The 22,210-nt window shown below is 36.9% G+C and overlaps 1 protein-coding gene across 1 annotated transcript; it reads right to left on the reverse strand.

Moving 5' to 3' along the window:
* Positions 1 to 1,738: 1,738 nt before the first annotated feature.
* Positions 1,739 to 21,426, reverse strand: LOC139137547 (uncharacterized). Its single transcript, XM_070705709.1, has 8 exons — positions 21,085 to 21,426; positions 20,452 to 20,487; positions 20,115 to 20,258; positions 19,683 to 19,782; positions 19,060 to 19,391; positions 18,039 to 18,510; positions 7,581 to 7,705; positions 1,739 to 2,675 (listed from the first exon to the last, which is right to left on the reverse strand). Exons 1-8 carry the CDS (start codon positions 21,118 to 21,120, stop codon positions 2,622 to 2,624), a joined length of 1,299 nt encoding a protein of 432 aa, XP_070561810.1. The 5' UTR covers positions 21,121 to 21,426; the 3' UTR covers positions 1,739 to 2,621.
* Positions 21,427 to 22,210: the final 784 nt, after the last annotated feature.

A 22,210-nucleotide genomic window follows, 5' to 3' on the forward strand; every position in this document is an offset into this window, starting at 1 on the left:
TTGGTGAACACTGGTTGTGCGAGCGAATGGTATGTCTTGGGTTAAGGCTTCCGGTAGAACGCGTTTCGCGGACAATAGTCAGACTCTCAAATTTCTACAATTCTTTTCTGATCTACCACTTGTGGGGGCTCATTTTAAAGCTCTTAGAGAAAGAAAAACTTTAACCGTCTCAATTTTTCGAAGGATCCACAATTTAATTTTCCCCATAGAGTAAACACAGGAATGGCGGCCATTTTAAATTTGAAATATTGGTAAATCTTTGGTCATACAGTACAATCAAATGCACGGTAGACCCCAGTTTTGATTTTTGAATTTGAAGCGTGTGGTTGAAAGATTCCTTGAGGAAAGTTTAAACAAAATTCTAAGTCTTTCACTTTCGAGGCGCATACTACCTTAAAAATATGCATGTCACTTACACACGTATAATATCTACGTAAGGGGATTTATTAACAAGCAGTGATGAACGACAATGACACACATTATATCTATATTAACAAAACTCTTTATTGTTAAGTATTTGCATACAAATGCTTATTCATTAAGTTGTGCCTCTAATGAACAAAGTGCTTGAATTGTTTACGTAAAATATATACAAATAAATTAAAATCGTTCCATTGTTTTAATTCTTTATAAATAAATTTGTACTTTTATTTGTACTTGATTAAACAATACATATATCACTGATGTACAAAGACATCAGTGATATTTGAATTATTTTTAAAAAGTTTGATAAAGCTGAAATTGACAAAATAATGAATTTTTAATGAAATACCTCATAACCAAACAACGAGAATATGACGGTGATCTAAACGTTCTATTCCAATGATGTTGAAATCAAGCCATTTTCAATAATCCTTCACGCAACTGTTAGCAACCGGAAGTGCAACTCATTGTGGTTTCTGACAGAGGAAGTGACGTACTGGTAACAAGACTACCTCATACTGGAATGTTCATTCTTTCTGCCGTAGACGGCTATACATGAATCAGACAGTCTCGAAGGTCATTAAAGGTATTCGGTCACCTGTTTTTTAACGGCCAATTATGGATTTTACGCGGGTGGCCGCTTTTTAAAAAGGGCGCCCCACACGACAAGCCATGGCATACTTAGCAGCGTCGTCTGCATGAGCTTTCACGTATCGAATATGGAGGATTGACAGCTACAGGTGTTACGGGGTAGTATGCTAAGCCCCGCCCCCTTACCATGTATGGAATATGCAAATTTACGGTGACCGTGTACCTTTAAGTATCACTGTTAAAGTGACAGGAATAAGCAATAACCATAACTACGCGCTAAACTGTTTAATTCGATGAATTTCATCAAAGGGACAATACAGCCTTAAACCATTACGGAACAACTTACGATGTGCATATGAAAAAGTGCATAAGAAAATTGATGACGTAAACTACAGTACCTAACATTCAAGATAAGAGATTGAAAATGCAGTATATGAACACTAAACCACCATATCACAATAGTAATATGTATGTACGAATTACTGACATTTTAAGTGTCCTGTTAGTATGTAATAAGTTTATAAGTGATTATATAATTATGTTACTGAATTATCTGTAAGTAAAAGAAGTTAAAAGAAATATGTAATCACTGTATTATAGTGATATCTTATCGATATATATCATAAAAAAACTACAATTGCAAATATATACAGGATTAATAACTTCTAGTCCATGTACAGTAATTAGAAATTGATAAATCCAAATCCACACTTTTGCGGCTTAAACTTCATCTTCCTATTTGTTGCATGTGAAATAATGGTTTATATTTTTTGCGTAAAGTTATTGCAATGAGACTATCACATTTGACACTGAATTTTAATTGAAATTCATCAAAGAGGCAGTAGCAGGGACGTTTGATAATATTTTCATTACTGTTCTTGCTTAATCACATCAAAACAATGCCACGTTTTTTCCCTAAACATGCTGAACCTCACATTGAAATCTGTCACGGAGGGACTGTGACCTAGCAATAGCAATGCATTGTGTCGTTATAAATGCAATGTTATTGTAGACTGGGTCAGGTCGTTTCCACAACTTGAACGCCAGTCATTTCTACATGATTGCTCTGGTGCAACACAACGATCTGATAGATATCAGATGTTTAGAATTCGATTTGCTCAAGTCGGTGGAGATTGCAAACCACGTCAAGGTCATCTGAACGATAATCTAGCAAAAATTGATGTTTCTGATGACGACGAGCCCATCTTTTCTTTTCTTTCTTTCTAATTGCCTGCTGATCGCCCTTCGAGACAGGGAGGCGTGAGCCATCTTGTCATCTGATTGTAATTACATTCCCAATAAGCATTGGCTGACACCACAGTGGTACGTTTCGATATACTTCAAATAAAAAAAATTGTTTCGGAGACATGGTAAAACTAATAAAATATTCTGAATGCGAAAATGCGAGATCATCTCCTCAAAGATTAGCGCCTGTACCATTTAGAATGAAATTCAAGGTTTAAGTCAGAGTCGACTGCTGTCGTGAAATATTGTAAACTTCTCGCATACTCTCCAAAAAGTAAGCTAAATGTAAATCAATGAATAAGGTCTATAAACGACAGAACGATGGTACTTTATTATTACTTGGGTCCTCGGCTTCCTTCATCTTACAGACGATCGCATTTGCATACAATATGATCCTTTGTGGTCGATAATGACACCTGGAAAAATGCAAAAGATATCAATTTTTTAAATATATATATATATATATATATATATATATATATATATATATATATATATATATATATATATATATATATATATATATATATATATATATATATATATATATATACTTTCTTCCATATTCTGTAAAAACTAAAATCCTGATAGTTTACTTTCAGGTAAGATGTAACACCAGCTCATGTATATTGGTTCTCTCATTTAGTTTTTGCAGAGTCATTTAACGTTAGGTTTGATTAAAAATAATGCAAAATAGCTAGCGCTATATTGGTAGACGTGCCCGTACTGCAATATATATTTGGAAGCTCTTCTTATAATGATCAAATTTTGTGATGGCGCATGCAGGAAAAACTCTATAGGCAAAAACCCAAAATAAATGAGGTGTTCAGAGACTCTGGAAATTGTGAGAGGCAGCTAGAAATTAAATTTTTTGAAATATCGTAATACTATCATTATGAAAGAATAGTTAGAATAGCGTATTGGTGTTAACATACTTATAGAACAGATAAGACCGTATAGAAGTAGAAGTGTCAACGTAACGTAGAGGGCGTTGTCTTTACTGGGCGAAACTTAGTCCAAGAAAAATAGGTGGTGATGATGATGATGGTGATGGTGATGATACACAGGAAGATGGTGACTTGCAAGGAGAAGAGGACACCATGGATTGTGTGGAAAATGTGAATAGTGTGGATACGGAAAACGAAAATGGTGGAATAAAGCAAAACAACATAACAACTACTACTAAGATAAATGAAGAACAGGCTGATAACACTTAACACAAATGGGTTAAGAAACCCAACAAAAAGGAAGCAATGCTTTGAATTCATAAAAAGACAGAGAGCAGACATCATATTTCTACAGGAAACACACTGTGCATCACAGATTGAAGCTGACGCATGGACAAAAGAATGGGGTGGTGAGGGAATATGGAACAACTATAAAAACAATAGCAGAGGAACAGCCATACTCTGGAAGAAAGACTGTGAACTTGACATTAAGGTAATTAAAATGGCTCACGAAGGACGAACTATTATAGCTATGTTAAAATATGACAATGTTAATATTTTACTTCTGAACATCTATGCTCCAAACTCTGTTAAAGAACGAAAAAACTATTTCAATTTACTCAGTGAGGAAATTGAAAAAGCCTCACGAGATCATGAATCAGATTCCATAATATGTGGTGGTGATTTCAACTGCGTTGTAGATACATCCAAAGATAAGATATCCTCAGCTAGGTTGTGTAATGATAGTAGTGTACAGGAGATTAAAGCTATGATGAATCAGTTCAATTTGACTGATGTGTGGAGAAGATTACACCCACATCTTCTCCAATACACGTGGCACAGACTTTGCAAAGACAAAAAAAACTATCAGACAAAAGTCAGACTGGACCGGTGGCTCTTCACGAGTGACTTGTTTACTGAGGTTAAAAAGTGTGAAATTTTATCTTGTGTTATTTCAGATCATCAACCAGTTGTAGTTGATATGGAATCTTTAGAAGGTGTAAAACGTGGGAAAGGGACATGGAAATTCAATAACAGTCACCTGTCATGTACTCATTTCAAAAACCAAGTAGAAAACCTCTGGAAATTTTGGCAAGGTCAAAAGCCTCTTTTTGATGACATTTCAATTTGGTGGGACAAAGGCAAGGATAAACTTCGAGAATTGGCCATTAAGTATAGTTTACAGAAAAACAGAAGTAATAAGAAACACCGTAATCTGTTGGAAAAAAGACTGCACAATATGATGACATCAGATCAATCCGCAAGTGATATTGAAGAGGTTAAAAACCAGTTAAAATCATACGAATTAAATCAAATACAAGGACAGCAAATTCGATCAAGGGCCCAATGGGTTGAACAAGGAGAGAAGTCTTCAAAATATTTCCTCAATCTAGAAAAACAGAGAGGTAAAGAAAAACTATTCAAGGAGGTTAGAGACAAGAGTGGCAAAATAGTCACTGATATTGATTCTATATTAGACATACAAGCAGAATTTATGAAGATCTTTACAAATAAGAAAATGTTGACACCATACTACAGAGGGAATTAATAGATAAAACCAACATTGCTTTAAATAATGAAGATAAACAGAGTTTTGAAGGTCAAATTACACAGGAAGAAGCTCTTAACGCTTTAAAGTTAATGGCCAACAATAAGTCACCAGGTTCTGATGGCCTTTCAGTGGAATTCTATAATGCTTCTGGCATATTTTAGGGTCTGACCTAATTGAAACATTTAACGCTTGCTTTAATTCAGGGGAATTGACGAACAGCCAGAAACTTGGTTTAGTTTCTTTGCTCTATAAAAAGGGAGATAAGGCAGACTTAAACAATTGGAGACCGATAAGTCTCCTCAATGTAGACTATAAGATTCTTGCAAAAGTAATTGCTAATAGGGTGCGGAAGGTAATAGGCAAAATATGTAGCCCAGATCAATGTGGATACATCCCGGGCGGGAGATAGGTGATAATATTGTCTTTACTAGAGATATTATTGAATACGCTAATTTTACTGATAAACCTCTTATTGTCATAAGTCTTGACCAAACAAAAGCTTTTGACAGGTTAAACAGAGACTTCCTTTTTCAAGTCCTTGACAAATTTAACTTTGGCACTGACTTTATCAAGTGGATAAAAATTCTTTATAATAATACTACATGCAAAATTAAGTGTAATGGCTTTCTTTCTCGCAGCATTCAACTTCAGAAGGGTGTGAGACAAGGGTGCCCCTTATCACCGTTACTGTATATCATGGCAGCAGAAGTGCTAGCCGAAAATATTCGTAAAGATGACAGCATATCAGGATTCATACTACCAGACAAACAAGAGGAAAAAATTAAGAGTTTTGCAGATGATACGACTCTTTACTTGAGAAATTGAAAAGCATTACTCAGTCATTGAAAATGTTCAACAAATATGAAAAAGCAACAGGTGCAAAGCTGAACAAAAAGAAATCCAAAGGTTTATGGGCTGGGAGTTTTAAAAACCGCACTGATTCAGTGGAAGGGATCGATTTTCAAACAAGGTTTTACAGATCTTGGGAGTTGGGTTTGGAAACAGTAACACATCTAGAGAAAACTGGAAAACAGTGATGGAAAAATTTACGAATTGCCTTAAGATCTGGAATACTAGAAATCTGTCGTTTAAAGGCAGAGCAATAGTAGCTAATATGCTGGCTGCATCAAAATTATGGTACCTGGCATCATTTGATCACGTACCTAAGGAAATTATTAATGAAGCAAATAGTAAATTATGGAAATTTATTTGGAGAGGTAAACGAGAAGTTATAAAAAGGGGTATTTTCATTCAAAGATATGATGACTGTGGCAAAAAAGTTGTCGACATTGAAGAAAAATTAATGCACTCCAATTAAAGTGGCTTATGAAACTTTTTGCGAAAAATCCAGATAAGGGGACCCCTAAATGGGCCAGCTTATCAAAATATTTCATAGCGAGTTATGACAATAAACTTAATAGTGATTATCACTACCTCCATCTCAATTTCAAAGTCACACAACAAACGAACCCCAATGGTGTATGGGATATGTTAAATACCTGGAAGTCACTTAGACTTACAAGAGTGAATCTGCCAACATCAAAACAGAATCTTCTTAGAGAAGTTCTGTGGTATAACGACAATATTAAGAATGAAGGAAGTGTCCTCTTTTATGACAAATGGTCAAAGAGTGGAATTTTAAGGCTTAGGGACATCTGGAATGATGACAGAAATGACTGGCTTCAACAATGGGAAATAATTGCAAAAATTAGAGGAGGTACAAATAGACATGTGCAAGAGGAAATCAAAACAGAGTATGAAACACTCCTCAATGCTATTCCAGATTCCTGGAAACAAATCATTTCTTCAAACATCCAAAATGAAGAAAACTATGATATCTTAGACTTAGAGAATTATGGTCTGACAAAAAGTGAGGTCAAAACCAAGTCACTGTATTGGAAATTAGTTGATAAGAAATGGCATGCAGTCAGAGGTCAGATTGGTCAAAAATGGGCTGAGAATCTAAGTCTTTCTGACAGTTACAAAGCTACTCTATTCAGCCGTCTTAATTCAACAGAAATTGTCAGCAATTCAGTAAATGATTTAAATTGGAAGATTTTCCATCGAGGCCTAGTCACAGGAAGCTTGGCCAAAACTTTCAATTTAAGTGATGGGAAATGCCATATTTGTGGCCAAGAAGAAACACTGGAACACATCTTATTTGAGTGTAAATATGTTAAAGAAATCTGGCAGAAATGTATTTCTTTCTTTGTCAGAAACCACAACTTTGATAATAATATCAATATCAAAAGATTAGCAATTGCAGGAATCGAAAATGATAATAATGCAACATCTGACATTATTTACTGTATTACTTCCTTTGTAAAATATACAGTTTGGAATATTCGAAATTCGGTTACTCTTGATGGGATTAAAGTTTCCCTTCAATCCTATGTCATGCAATTGAAATGTCATCTCTCCTCATGGATGAATACATTGTATTTCATTTATAAGATGATGAACAAAACTGAGGATTTTATCACAAAGTTTTCAAGCCTTGTAAGACTGGAAGGAGAAGAATGCATCCTGAATGCATTCATATGATGATCTTTGTAATCAAACAGCTAATTATTTGTTTTTTCACACAAGACGCATTGTAATTTTAACGCATTCACAGTTATGTAGATTTGTTTTATTTGTGACTATGTTGAAATAAATTTATTCTTTTTCAAAAAAAAAAAAAGTCCAAGAAAAATAAAAAAATTGTTTCTCATCCTCACTACTACAACTAAGAAGAAATAAACCGCGTCACCGCATCATTTTTGCAATATGTCTAGGATGAGAAACACAAATTTTATTTTTCTTGGACTTAAGTTCTTTACCTTGCAGCCTTCAGATGCCCACATCTCGCGCGTGGTATCGTAGTATCTACACACTTGTATGGACACGGCAATTTTCCCCATGAAAACGTTTGTTTGATTTGCTGCCCTCTCTTTGCTCACGGCTCCTGCAAGGAAAGAAATAAAGATTTCCTGTATGACGTTCGAACATATTACTGACAAGCATCTAATTCCATTTTTGACCATTGCGCATTTAAGTTGCGCATTGTGGTTTATACAGTTTGATGAGCTGAAAAAAACTAGCTATAGTTTTTCAAAAATAACCACTGTCACATAAAATAAATTTTCAGATAAAGAAATAGACTAAAACAGACACAATGCATGAAGCTGCCTCCAACACGATTGGAACTAATTAGGGATAATTGGATCTTCATATTTTTCAAATTTCTCAAAAGTGTTGGGTACCTTACACTGAATGTTGCAATATTACAAATTACTAATAAAAAAGCAAGTGTACCACTTAAAAAGAAAAGCAGATGAGCTTACATTTCCAGATTAAAATGACACTACTTCATCACTCAATTATTCCAAATTAGTTCCAATCGTGTTCTCCATTTTTTTCCCATTAGAGAAAGTATGTCTGACTGTTTAAAACACTACTGTTGTGGTGAAGTGGTTCAGGGGAAAACGAAAAGAATGTAAAAGGATAATCGCATCACTTTTGTTAAATGTCAAGGACCATGGAAGAAAAAGCAATAAACATTTCTTTCTTGAGCCTCTAAGACGGACACTCACTGACGTAATCTGTTATGGGTATTGAAGTGTAAGATCAGTCCTTTGATTTCCATATAGAAGACGATTCCATTGGAGTATTGCAATTTTTCCTGAAACTTTCACAAGCAACTTAGTATTAATTTGAAGGCAGACTCCCTATCTTGAAAAGAAATTCGTTCGGTAAAACTTTCAACGTGTCTAAGCAATGCTAACTCGATTGGAACTAATTTGGGAGAATTGGATATTTATATTTTCTCAATGGTGTTGGGTGCCCTGTAGCCGAATGTTGCAATATTGCAAAGTACCCATAAAAGCAAGTGCATTGTTCAAAGAGAAAAGCAGATGAGCTTATATTTGCAGATTAAACTGACATTAGTTCACCATCCAATTATCCCAATTCAGTTCCAATCCTGGTTTTTTCGTCTTCTATCAGTTTATCTCAAGGTTTCACGAAATGATGCTGTCACCACTTCGCATAATTGAAAGAAAACGTTTGGAAATGTACAACTGAAGGGAAACGAATGTACTTCATTCAATGAATGTCACTTTTCTACCTTTCGAAATCGTAACAAAACGTAAACCAAAATATGATCTGCGTACGATCAGATACGAACTAATTTGGTATAATTGGATGGTGAACTAATGTCGATTTAATCTGTAAATGTAATCGCATCTGCTTTCCCTTTTATCAAAACACTTGCTTTTATGATTAATTTGTAATATTGCAACATTCAGCTATAGGGTACCCATCGCTTTTGAGAAATATGAACAATATAAAGATCCAATTCTCCTAAATTAGTGCCAATCGTGTTAAGATGTTTCAGTGCAATGCAGTACTGGTCTTTGCGTCATTCTCTTGATACCTGTAGACATGACAATATTACCATATGATGTGTCTTCAATCCCTAACGACGGGGTAATTTATATTTTTAGTGGCTATGCTGACGAAGTCAGTTTGCCATTGTATTATGACATTTGTCGCAGTGTGTAGTTTTAACGAGTGCGCAATATACTTTAATTTGATTGGATACCAGGATAATTGTCTTATCGTGATTGGTCGTTTTGTTTTTTATATGTTGGTTCAATGTGCGCTGAGTGTTTGTCAAGTTTTCACCTGACTGACTTTCATTAGCCATCATTAGTCTGTACATATCGCAATTGTATCTTAATCCACCAATAGAAACACACACACGTCGCATTACTTGCACGTTTTGTGTACATCTGTATGTCTCATTTGCATTTTTATCCACAAATAGTAATACAGACCTAGCAGTACTCGCACCTTTTGCCTCGTTTCAGTCCGTTAAAAGCAAAAGTGCGAGAAACGTGCCTCAGTTCAAGCCTGTAGCCAGAACGGCAACATGTAAAACTGTGTTTCTGTATATTTCAAGTTATTAGTTATATTTTTCACAGCCAGTCATATTTTCACAATTTTAATGTACTTTTTGCAACTCAGAAATAGAATAATTCAGTTAGTTTCTGTTTAATGTTTAATGTGAAAGCGTTGTAATTAGTCTTTGTCAAAATAGTTCTTTCTGTCGGGATTATATATGTATGTACGTGTACTTTCTCCAGCAAACATTGTATTTTCTAATGAAAGTGTTTTGTGTTTTGTATAGTATTCAGTTCAAGCCTGTAGCCAGAACGGCAACATGTAAAACTGTGTTTCTGTATATTTCAGCATAATAAAAGTTGCTTTGAGTGCCGTGTATCCATGTAAGGGCGGAACCGTGATATTTGGCGTAGTCGGCAGGATGGCAATTCCGTGTACTGGTGTTTCCGTGGATGCCACTCCCTGAATGGTTAGAGGACATGACCGTAGCTGAAAAGCTGATACTTCCGGACTGGGGGCGGCGACCCCTCGAGTGGCGGATTTGCGATAGTGGCAATAGAACTGAAACCAAGCCAAACTGGACTTTGGTGAATTATCAGGTAGGCACGCTGTTTCAATCCAAGTCGGGAAATTCTCTGCGCAGAGTGTGTGTATAGTGAACTGATAGTAGTGACCTGAACCTCGCCTGGCCAGCGTTAGTTTCGTGTCTGTACGTGTTCATCATTGGTCGATTCAGGATTTACAGGTCAAGAAGAATTCAGACTGAAAAAAAAACCAAACTGGTTGCTTTGAACGTGATTTTAGTGCATTCGTGAACAACGGGACACCAGGTCGCGGTGATATAATTGCCAACGAATTTCAGTTATTTGGTTGACCGCCATTTTTTTAATGTTGGATACATACCGCAATTAAGAAGTTATTATAGTGCGAGGCTACACGCTTAGAACTTAATGTAATTGTGTTATGTGATGTTTGTGTCTAAATGAATGTTCGCTTAGTATAGTTTGTTTCTTTCAGTCTTTGTGCTTTGAATATTCAAAAGCAACCAAGCCATCATTTTCTAGAAATGTAATGAAGGAGACTAGATTTTTTCTTCAGATTCCATAAATTTGATTTGACAATTTTGAATAGTTTATTATTTCAATTACTGTAAGTTGATTTCCTATGTGTTCTCTGAATTATAGATTTAGATTTAGAGTATTTATAAATTAATTTGTATTATTAATTTGGTATAGATTATTAATTTGGTATAGATTATTATGCTAATTTTCTGTGTAGTAATCACTTAGATTTAGTTGTATTTGTAATTTACAGAACTGATATAGAATTGATTTAGTTTCATACAGTATGAATTTCTTCATTCCTTCGGTTAGTAAAATTTCCACAGAACATTGGAATCCATCCTTACAATTTGTGAAATTTGGTTCTGTAGTGAATTGATTGATTTGAATTATCAATTTGCATAAATTATTGGTATCATTTGATGTTTATAATTATTCAAATTATTGATATGCATCATTGAACCAGAAGATCATATACCTCTACCACTACTCGCATTCAACAGGCTACAGTTGCTGATAAAGACGTGCTGGCTAAGTTGGCAGAAGTTACTCAAGGTTTAGCGAAGTTGACAAAGAAGGTGGAAGACCTTGAAAGAAAGAGAGCAAGTCAAAACCAGCCTCATCAACGCAACAGTAATCAGCATACCCAGCAGAGATCTAATTTTACAGGCAAGTGCTACAAGTGTGGGCAGGCAGGACACAGGAAAGCTGAATGCCATTTAAACGGACAACGGCCAGTCACTATGAGGGACATGCACTAGACCAGAAGATTCCCAGTCCCTCAACTACATTAGATTCATTGATTGGTGATGCAAATGAAGCCGATATCCTATTGGGAGGATTTCCTTGCTTGGCTCTTTTAGATACCGGGTCAATGGTGTCAACAATATCAGAATCCTGTAATAAAGAGAAACTTCAAAAACCAATCCGGTCATTAACTGATTTTGTGAAAGTTGAGGCCGCCAATGGGATGGAAGTTCCACACTTGGGATATATCGAAACTGAAATCATAATGCCTGATTGTTATGGAAGACATGTCTCAGAAAATGTTCTCTTGTTAGTTGTAGATGACAGTGAATATAACCTGAGGGTACCGGCGGTTATTGGCACAAATATACTAAAGCATTACCTTACAGAGTCTTCACCACAACAGGATGGTTCCACATCGAAATTGTCTGGCCCATGGAGACTGACGTATCAGACCATACAACAACAGCAGCAAGTTCAAGGTAAATCTATAGAGGTCAAGAATACCAAGCCCATCACCATAGCTGCCAATCAAAGGACTGTAATCCATGGATTCTGCAGAGTAGACAAATCATCATTGAACCAGAAGATCATATACCTCTACCAGGTGGGTTACTTGTCACCCCTACAGTGATGCAGTTGCGTTCAGTTGGAACCGCATGCAGAGTACCAGTAACTATAACGAATCTTGGAGTGAAAGCCATCACCATCCTACAAAAGACCATTTTATGTAATGTCAACCAAGCATCCCATATTTCTAAACCCTTAGATCCATATCAGGAAGAACCCACTAGATTTGCTGTTGATGATTCCACGGGACCCATAGCACCAGAATGGCTTATCAAAGACCTTGGTTTAATGGATGACGAAATCGAAATAAACGAAGTCCAAAAGGACCAAGCTATGAGAGTCATCGGGAAGTGAAAAACTGTTTTCTCTGAAAATGAAATGGACTTGGGCCACACAACACTCGTCAAACACAAGATAAAGTTGACTGATGAAACACCTTTCAAAGACAAGTACCGGAGAATTCCACCTGGGATGCATGAAGAATTAAAACAGTACCTAAGTGATATGCAGGAAAGTGGCGTAATTAGAGAGTCTGACAGCCCCTGGTCTTCAAATGTGGTCTGTGTCCGGAAACCAGATGGAAAATTACGAGTGTGCATTGATTACAGGAAGTTAAATGCTAAAACCATCAGAGATGCCTATGCTCTACCGAGAGTAATGGATACTTTTGACAACCTCAGTGGTGCAGAATGGTTTTCTTCCTTGGATCTTCGCTCTGGGTACTACCAAGTGGAAATGGAAGAGGATGACAAACAGAAAACTGCATTCACTGTAGGTAATTTGGGCCTGTACGAGTTCAATCGGATGGCAATGGGACTGACAAATGCACCAGCAACATTCCAACGTCTCATGGAAAAATGTTTTGGAGAATTGTCATTTCATGAGTGTTGTATATATTTAGATGACATAATTGTATTTTCCAAGACCTTTGACGACCATTTGAAAAGGCTGGAGCGCATATTCCAACAATTGGCAGCAAATGGGTTGAAGTTAAAGACAACAAAGTGTGACCTGTTCCGTCGAAAGATGGGACATATCGTTTCGTCCGAAGGAATTGCAACTGATCCCAATAAAACATCTGCCCTGAAAGAATGGCCAGTTCCTACTACTGGAAAACAGGTGAGACAATTTTAGGCTTTGTCGGATATTACCGTAGGTACATAAAGAATTTCAGTACCATAGCCAAACCACTTAATGATTTACTATGTGGGCTGCAAGCAAGAAACAAGTCTGGGAAGTTCCAACTGGGGAGATGATGCACAACAAGTATTTGATAGTCTGAGGGAGACACTTATGTCAACACCCATATTGGCTTTTGCAGATTATTCTTTACCATTTGAGCTCCATACTGATGCAAGTTCCCAGGGTTTGGGTGCAGTGTTGTATCAACGCCAGAAAGGTGTTCTTAGAGTCATTGCATATGCAAGCCGAGGATTAAAAAACTCGGAACGTCACTACCCAGCACACAAACTTGAATTCCTGGCACTTAAATGGGCTGTTACACAGAAATTCAGTGATTATCTGTATGGACACAAGTTCACGGTATATAATGATAATAACCCATTAACATATCTACTCACTTCTGCCAAATTTGATGCGGTAGGGCACCATTGGCTTTCTGACCTTTCAACGTTCGACTTCTCCATTGTGTATAGATGTGGGAAGAGAAACATTGAAGCAGACGCATTGTCAAGAATTCCCTGGAAATTACAAGAGTCACCTGAAGATGAAACTACTGTGGAAAGTGACATAGTCCATGAAGTCTGTCTGGCAGCAAACCATGCAAGAGATGCATCATGCGTAGAGTCACTTACTATGACAGTGGACCATGGTGTAGTAACTGGAGTTACATTTCATAACCTTATCAACTGGCAAACAAAACAAATGGAAGATCCAGTAATTGGGCCAATCATGCATCAGTTTACCACTGGACAGAGACCAAAAATAAAAAAATCAACGTAAAGAAGTAAAACAGCTGTTATGGCAGTGGAAGCGTCTTGTTCTTAAGGATGGTGTCCTCTACAGAAAATGTATACTTCATGGCAAGGAGCACTTACAAATAGTGTTACCGGAGATGTACAGGAAAGAGGCTTTGATAGGACTGCATGATAATCTGGGACATTTAGGCAAGGACAGAACTTTGGATCTTGTCAGGTGCAGATTTTATTGGCCTGGAATGATCAATAATGTCACACAAAAGGTGGAAGGGTGTTTGCCTTGTATTCGTCGTAAAACATCTGTTGTTCCTAGAGATCCTTTGGTTACAATCCAGACATCACAACCTATGGAAATGGGATGTATTGATTATCTGCATATGCCAGCTGCTGACAGAGGATTTTGCAATATATTGGTAATGACTGATCATTTTACAAGATATGCCATGGCTGTTCCAACAAGAAACCAGTTAGCTTCAACAACAGCTAAAGCCTTATTTGAGCACATGATTCTGCGCTATGGGTTTCCGAAAAGTATACACATTGATCAAGGAAGGAACTTTGAGTCCGCAACAATTCGAGAACTCTGTAAATTGGCAGATATCAAGAAGACACGAACTACCTCATTTCACCCAGAAAGAAATAGAATGTGTGAACTTTTAACCAGACGTTACTTCAGATGCTTAGGACCCTGTCAGAAGACAAGAAATCTACATGGGCCACATATGTACCACAAATGGTTCACGCTTATAATGCAACAAAACATGATAGTACTGGGTATTCCCCCTTTTTCCTCATGTTTGGACGAGAGCCAGTACTTCCTATAGATGTGGAATTGTTTACGTGCTCTAGGAAACCACAGAAAGGAAAAGTTTCTGGCTATGTAACTCAGCTGGCTGACCGACTGGACTTTGCATACAAAACTGCCATGGAAAAGTCTGAAGAATGTGGGGTGAGGCACAAGACTACATACGATAAGAGAGTAGTAGAAGCAACTATTCAACCTGGAGACTCAGTCCTGGTGAAAAATGTTACACCACAGAAAAATTACAAATTGGCCAACAGATGGGAGGATGATCAATACATTGTCCTCGCTCAACCCTCAAAAGATATTCCAGTGTATGTGGTTCAGAAGCAAGGAGGGAAGGGCCGAAAGCGAACATTGCACCAAAATATGTTGCCTCCTCTACCAACAGAACTACATGGTGTAGACGAGGTGAAAGATACAGTCAAGAAGAAACTGACTTCACCACCGAGAAAACCCAGCACGTCAAGCAATCATGATGAAATCCAGGAAGATGATGAAACTCCACACCTAATCCACGTGACATCAAAGGTAACTTCACCTACATTCAACAAGTCTTTAGACCCTTGTAGCCCTGAATTTATCCCATCTAATCCAAACACCTACATAACTCCCTCTGCCACCGATATCCCACCCAGATCAGATTATAGTATAGCCAATGATTTAGTTTCTGTATATAATGACACCACACCACCTAATAGTTCATATGAGGTTTCTGACAATAGTCATGACTTGGATACCTTAGACCAGCATTCTGACCCTAGTAATGATGGTAATAATGATCCCCTTTACACGTAGACACAGTAACTGCTGACATTGGTTATTTACTTTCCTCAGACTTGCATTCTGTTCCCACAATTGATGGTAATGATCATTCCTCGGAGTCTACTAATGTAAACAGTCAAAGTGACTCGGATATCTCTTCAATAGAATGGGACAGTGCTCCACCAGTTCTACGGCGCTCAACCAGGCAGAGAAAACCACCTGATAGATATTGTCCAGGCCAATTAGATACTCGAAATTTCATACATTTGACCCTTAAGGATGTAACCTTTATTTCATGTGATAGTAAATAGTTGATGTCGAGGACGCCATTTCCCTACGGGGGCGTGAATGTCGCAGTGTGTGGTTTTACGAGTGCGCAATATACTTTAATTTGATTGGATACCAGGATAATTGTCTTATCGTGATTGGTCGTTTTGTTTTTTATATGTTGGTTCAATGTGCGCTGAGTGTTTGTCAAGTTTTCACCTGACTGACTTTCATTTAGCCAATCATTAGTCTGTACATATCGCAATTGTATCTTAATCCACCAATAGAAACACACACACGTCGCATTACTTGCACGTTTTGTGTACATCTGTATGTCGCATTTGCATTTTTATCCACCAATAGTAATACAGACCTAGCAGTACTCGCACCTTTTGCCACGTTTCAGTCCGTTAAACGCAAAGTGCGAGGAAACGTGCTTCAGTTCAAGCCTGTAGCCAGAACGGCAACATGTAAAACTGTGTTTCTATATATTTCAGGTTAGTAGTTATATTTTTCACAGCCAGTTATATTTTCACAATTTTAATGTACTTTTTGCAACTCAGAAATAGAATAATTCAGTTAGTTTCTGTTTAATGTTTAATGTGAAAGCGTTGTAATCAGTCTTTGTCAAAATAGTTCTTTCTGTCGGGATTATATATGTATGTACGTGTACTTTCTCCAGCAAACAATGTATTTTCTAATGAAAGTGTTTTGTGTTTTGTATAGTATTCAGTTCAAGCCTGTAGCCAGAACGGCAACATGTAAAACTGTGTTTCTGTATATTTCAGCATAATAAAAGTTGGCTGTTTCAACTGCCATTGCTGGAGTGCCGTGTATCCATGTAAGGGCGGAACCGTGACACATTTTTGTATCAAATGTAACAAAAAGATGTCATAAGCTAACAGCGGGTAACCAATTCGAGGCGATTTCCAAAATCGGCAATTGAATCCTCACAAAGTAATACAAAGTAATGGAGAGTTGTTAGAACATCCGTATCCACTACAAACATCAAATGAAGGAGAACAAGAATTTTTCTGGGAACGGGCTGTGAGATTTTCGATGATTCAACACTTCACTCTGGTTAAGAAATCAGAATTATAGCGAAATTAACTGCACATCGAGATAAAAATGTCTTACTATTTATTTGTAAATGTAATTGTTATTTTATAACTCAAAGTCAATGCACCAAAGATGGATTTTCATACATTGAATAAATACAATATAGAAATAAATAAATAAAAGAACTGTGGATATATAAATATAGAACGACACTACAAACGATAAGCATAAGTAAAAGTGGGTGAGCACCAAAAAATTCTATAAAGACACAGGAGGAAGGCGATATTGATCAACCAATGACTCAGAAAAGAACAAACAGGCACAGTGAATCGTTATATGGGAGCGGTGATCGGAAAAGGTTGCAATCCAATTCTGGTTTAAATTATAGCATTGGTAATGATGGATGAACGATATTTGAATGAACGACCGTGAATGTTATAGACATGATATTTACTTCTGGTGTTATACTGGTGAATTGTTGAATATTTGATGAGAAGGTCAGAAAAGTAGACGGTAATTTTGTTATTGATACATTTCTTAACAAGGTTTTAAAAATGCCGGTCGTGACTTGCCTGGATGGTTGACCAGATGAAACATGGTCTGAATTTTGAGTCCACACTGAACGAGAACTGCAAAATTAATCAGGCATTGCGAATTGCTTTAAGAGTGATGTTAAAGTTAAAACGATTGGAACTAATTGTGGAGAACTGGATCCTAAAAATTTTCGAATTTATCAAAAAAGTAACGTGCCCAAAAGCTCTAAGTTGCAACATCACAAATTCTCGATATAAACAGGTGTATTGCATAAAAATATAAGCAGATGAGCTTACATTTGCAGATTAAGCCAACGTTGCCACACGATACGATTATCCAAAAATTAGTTCCAATCGTGTTAGTTGGAACAGACAGTGTCGCAGTAGCCTAACAAAGAGATAATATCATTGCGAACTTTTTATGAAATACACTGTCTGACATGGACAAATTTCATCAGACGATAGCCATATGCTCGGCAGAGGCAGGCGAATTTTTTTGACCAGCTGATTTCTTGGTCAAGTCTGAACCCTAATTTAAAAGAAGGAGCGGAAGGAGATGCTTTGATTACAGTACTTTGATAAGAAAGAAGTTTTGTTCTATTTGAAGGCATAGCTTTAGGGAGTTATAAACAAAATTTTAACTTACTCTTACCTAACTCCATTGCTAAAGTGTACCTTGCAGCGTCTCCCAAGGGTCCAATTACAACTTGTCTCATTCCTTCATCGATGTTGAGCGTTTCGTTCCAAGCAAATGATGTGTTGAACTGGTAGTTATCCGAATGGATGTAAAGTAGCAGTGCAGCCGTCGTTTGATTGGTAGCCACCGAAATCAGCATGACTGAGTTGTCGGCTGGAACGTTTACTTCCAACATGTAGGTCTGGGTCCCTGCTATTTCAAAATCGTGAAAATTCGCCCATGATTTTTTGTTTGGCCCCTTTGACTTTGTTCGGTTGATTTGAGATTCCTTTGCTATCGCAACTTCAAGGTGGCTATCGGAATCTGTAGTTTGAACGGTTGACACAGACTGACCAGACTCATACATCATTTCCAACAAGAATATCGGTGAATCCAGAAGATAACTTTCACTTGACCAGAAAAATGGGTTTCTTGCCAAGGCAATGAACTGAAAATGTACAATAAATATTGATTTCAGTAATCGCATATTTAAATGTTAAATACTGCATTTTTTGCCTATAAAATGCTTCCCCGTTGCAGTACTTATAAATTAATCTTTTATTTTGTCAATCTTAAGTCATCAATACCAGGACTAACGGGTTGTTTTGAAATTAAGAAGGGAGCAATTTCAATGGGATCTAAAATATAAACCACCAACAATATTATGATTATTTGCCTTCTGATGTGATTTGGTGAGTAGATTCTTGCAGAGAATCAGTTGATGCAATGATTTCAAAACTTTTAGAAAGCCATATTAATGTTATTAGAGCATGCAAAATCTGTAAATTCGGGAAGAACATTTTGCGTATATATCGAATCAAACCCAAGTATGGGGAGTCACGCTAACAAGGAGTTAAACTAGTAACACTAACAAGGAGTGACTGGCCGAGAATATGTTGGATTATTGCTATTACAAATGATAGGTGGAAATATGACTACAAACCCACAGACTAAACATGGCTTTGGTCATATGCCTGATAAATGTAAAGTGTGTTACCTTTGTCGAGATTGGCTTTAAGTTATCCTCAATATCTAGTAAACCCATTGGAACTTTCAATGTGCCATATTTCGATATAAACTGTGTTTCTACGTGCATAGATGATTCAGATTTCATAAGCTGAACTTCTATGAGATCTGTTTGATAGGTCCTTCGAGATTGTCCAGGCAACATGGTGCTGAGAGCGGAGGAGAGCGTTGAATTCAAAGCGGCCAGTGTTTTCTCAACGATGAATTTAGCTTTTCGAGAAAACTCCGGCACTTCGAAGATCATTTTGGATTTCACTACAGCGTCAATGGCCGAGAGTATATTGTCTGCTGACTGAATTAATTCTGAAACAGGTAAACATAGCAATTTGTCATTGATATAGTGATATGTTGTCCTCTCCACCAGTATGGATTACTGGTCGCTATAAAGCTGATATTATCTACGCATACTAATTCCCACACAACCAAACATAAGTCCACGCCACCAATATTCTTCTGTCACTCAGTCTGTGCACACACACTCACTCACACACACACACACACACACACACACACACACACACAGATACACTGACAGAAATAGTTACTGACCAAAGAGTTTCACTTCCCAACACAACTGACCTCTGACATACGTACCCTTTACTATTGACGTTGCTGTTTCCACTTGGATTTCACCTTGACCTTGTTTTCCTTCAAATGCAGACGCGATGTTCATCCATGTATCAGCAACTTTTATCTACAAAGTTGTGAATATTTACAGCTTGTAAGAAAATGATAGACTGGTAAATGCAAATTTACTAAATAAATTTTGATCAGTATTTTTTTATTCATTTTATGACCTACACCCTCAGAGACATAAAATTGCTCTCTTTACCAAAACTATTTAAAATACCTCTCACGTGCAATAAATGTTTAATTATTTTCATCGAAACGCCATATATTGTCAAAGAACGTGTGCACTATAAAGATTGTGTGCTCCATAAACTTTACAGTAGGTCGTACACCCTCACTGAGGTATCTCTTAATTCTCATTTCAGCAACATGTCGATCAAAACTGAGGGCAGATACCTGCGTTGTCAGTGACAGTTCCTTCGGGTTACTATAAGATGATACTGATTTTAGTGCGATGGCTCTCTGCAGTATACTCATTCCATTGATGTCAACGTCGGTTAACGTCGCCTCAAGGAGACCATCAGTGAGAGTTTCACGTATCTGCTCAGAAAATGTCGCATATTAGGCCAACATACACGTCGAAAACAGTTTATCTTCTCCTCACTGTATGATTTACTTTCTTCCACTAAGTAATATTGCATTCTGCTTGATCGTACGTTTCACTGTGTATCATAAATCAAGGTACTATATACACAAACAAGAAGAAAAACGTGTTCTGCAATATCATAATTACCTCCGCTACAGCAGCAATCTCTGCCTCGGACATTGTCTGGGGAAAATACGAGATCAAGAATCATTTTCAATGGTTCAAAGAGGACTTGGCGTGCGTATTTGTTAACAGCAATAAATTCAGAAAATTTGCCCCTACGATAGTTATCATCACGCCCAGTAGATATAACGGTATTGTAGCTTCAGTACTCCTTGTAGGTTTAAGGTCGATCGAGCCTCGGGGACAGATATTCGGTTTCTCAAAATTTTACAATTCTTTTCAGATCTACCGCTTGTGGCGGCTCATTTTGAAGCTCTTGGAGAATGAAAAAACTTTCACCGGCATAGGTTCTTTTTTCCTCCATAGAGTTAACACAGGGATGGTGGCCATTTGGATTTCAAATATCGGTAAATCTTGGGTTGTTTCTCTACTACCAAACTTTGCACGTTGACCCCCGATTTTTATTCTTGATTTTGAAAGAGAACGGTTGAAAGATTCTTTGAGGAAAGTTTGAGCAAAAACGTTACGTCTTTCACTGTCGAGGCGCATACTACCTTAAGTATTGTTGCCATGTGTGATTGAGGCTGATGAATGATCTATTTCTACCGGAGCCTCAATAGTTTTCACGTAGCGGGAGTGCGTTATGAATATCTTTACCTCATCAGATGTCATTTGATCGACATAATTTGACATGAGGAAGATGAAACCGATGGCTTGAATGGGGTCTTCTTCCAGGATACGTTTCAAGCAAGAATCGTCTGACTCTAGCTTTCCATGAATTGTCGTGAGGTTAATTGGGCTTTCAACCTGGGCCTAAACAGAACATGCATTTAGTCTAATTGTACAACGTTAGTGAGTATGCTATTGTTACTACATTCGTAAAGTCCCTGAGACAATCATAAATTCCCTGCATAGTTTACACATTTCACTGACGAAAAACATAATTTGCACACCGCTGAGACCCAATTCTGCCAATACACTAAATTGTACATTTGTACCATTCTTACAAAACTTCCTAGTCAATTTTCTTAACTATTTATTTATTTATTTATTTATTTATTTATTTATTTATTTATTTATTTATTTATTTATTTATTTATTTATTTATTTTATACTGGTTAGCTCACTCCGCCAAAATGTACTGATTTCAAGGGAGGACCTGCGGAAAATAAAATAGACTCAAAATAAACTGAAATACTTTAAATGGATTCATAAAGGGCAAAATACAAAACATGATTAAAAATTTAAATCACGTGGCAAACAAAAGGCGAGACATATACAATAAAAAACACTGCGAAATTCAGCAGACAAAATTACATGGATGATGTGTCTTAAACACTTGTTTAAATTGTCGTAAAGAACCGATCCCGTAAAAACAGGAGGTAAACTGTTAAAATAATTAATTGCACGAAAAAAAGGAGCTACATATTGTAGTTGTTCACCAAGAAGGTAGAGTAAATCTATGAGAGTTTCCTGTCTGGTATTGATTTTGCTGGTTTATAACAATCAAACACGATTTCTAAATATGGAAGAATCCCCTTGATGAGATTTTAAAAACTTGAACATCATGGCCTAGACGTCTCTGACTCAATCGTATTTCAGCCACACGTAGCCAGTTGCCGCGGCCTAGCTTTAACAACGAAGACCAATATTTATGTATACCTTATTAATATGGACACTTCTAGAATATTACAATGTGTTTAATATAATTTATAATCAGTGACTCTTTTTATAAACATTAGTGTAAAATATGCAACATGTTTTGTCACATACAATTACATTT

This window comes from Ptychodera flava, chromosome 7 (assembly GCF_041260155.1).
Source record: "Ptychodera flava strain L36383 chromosome 7, AS_Pfla_20210202, whole genome shotgun sequence".
NCBI classification, from domain to species: Eukaryota; Metazoa; Hemichordata; class Enteropneusta; family Ptychoderidae; genus Ptychodera; species Ptychodera flava.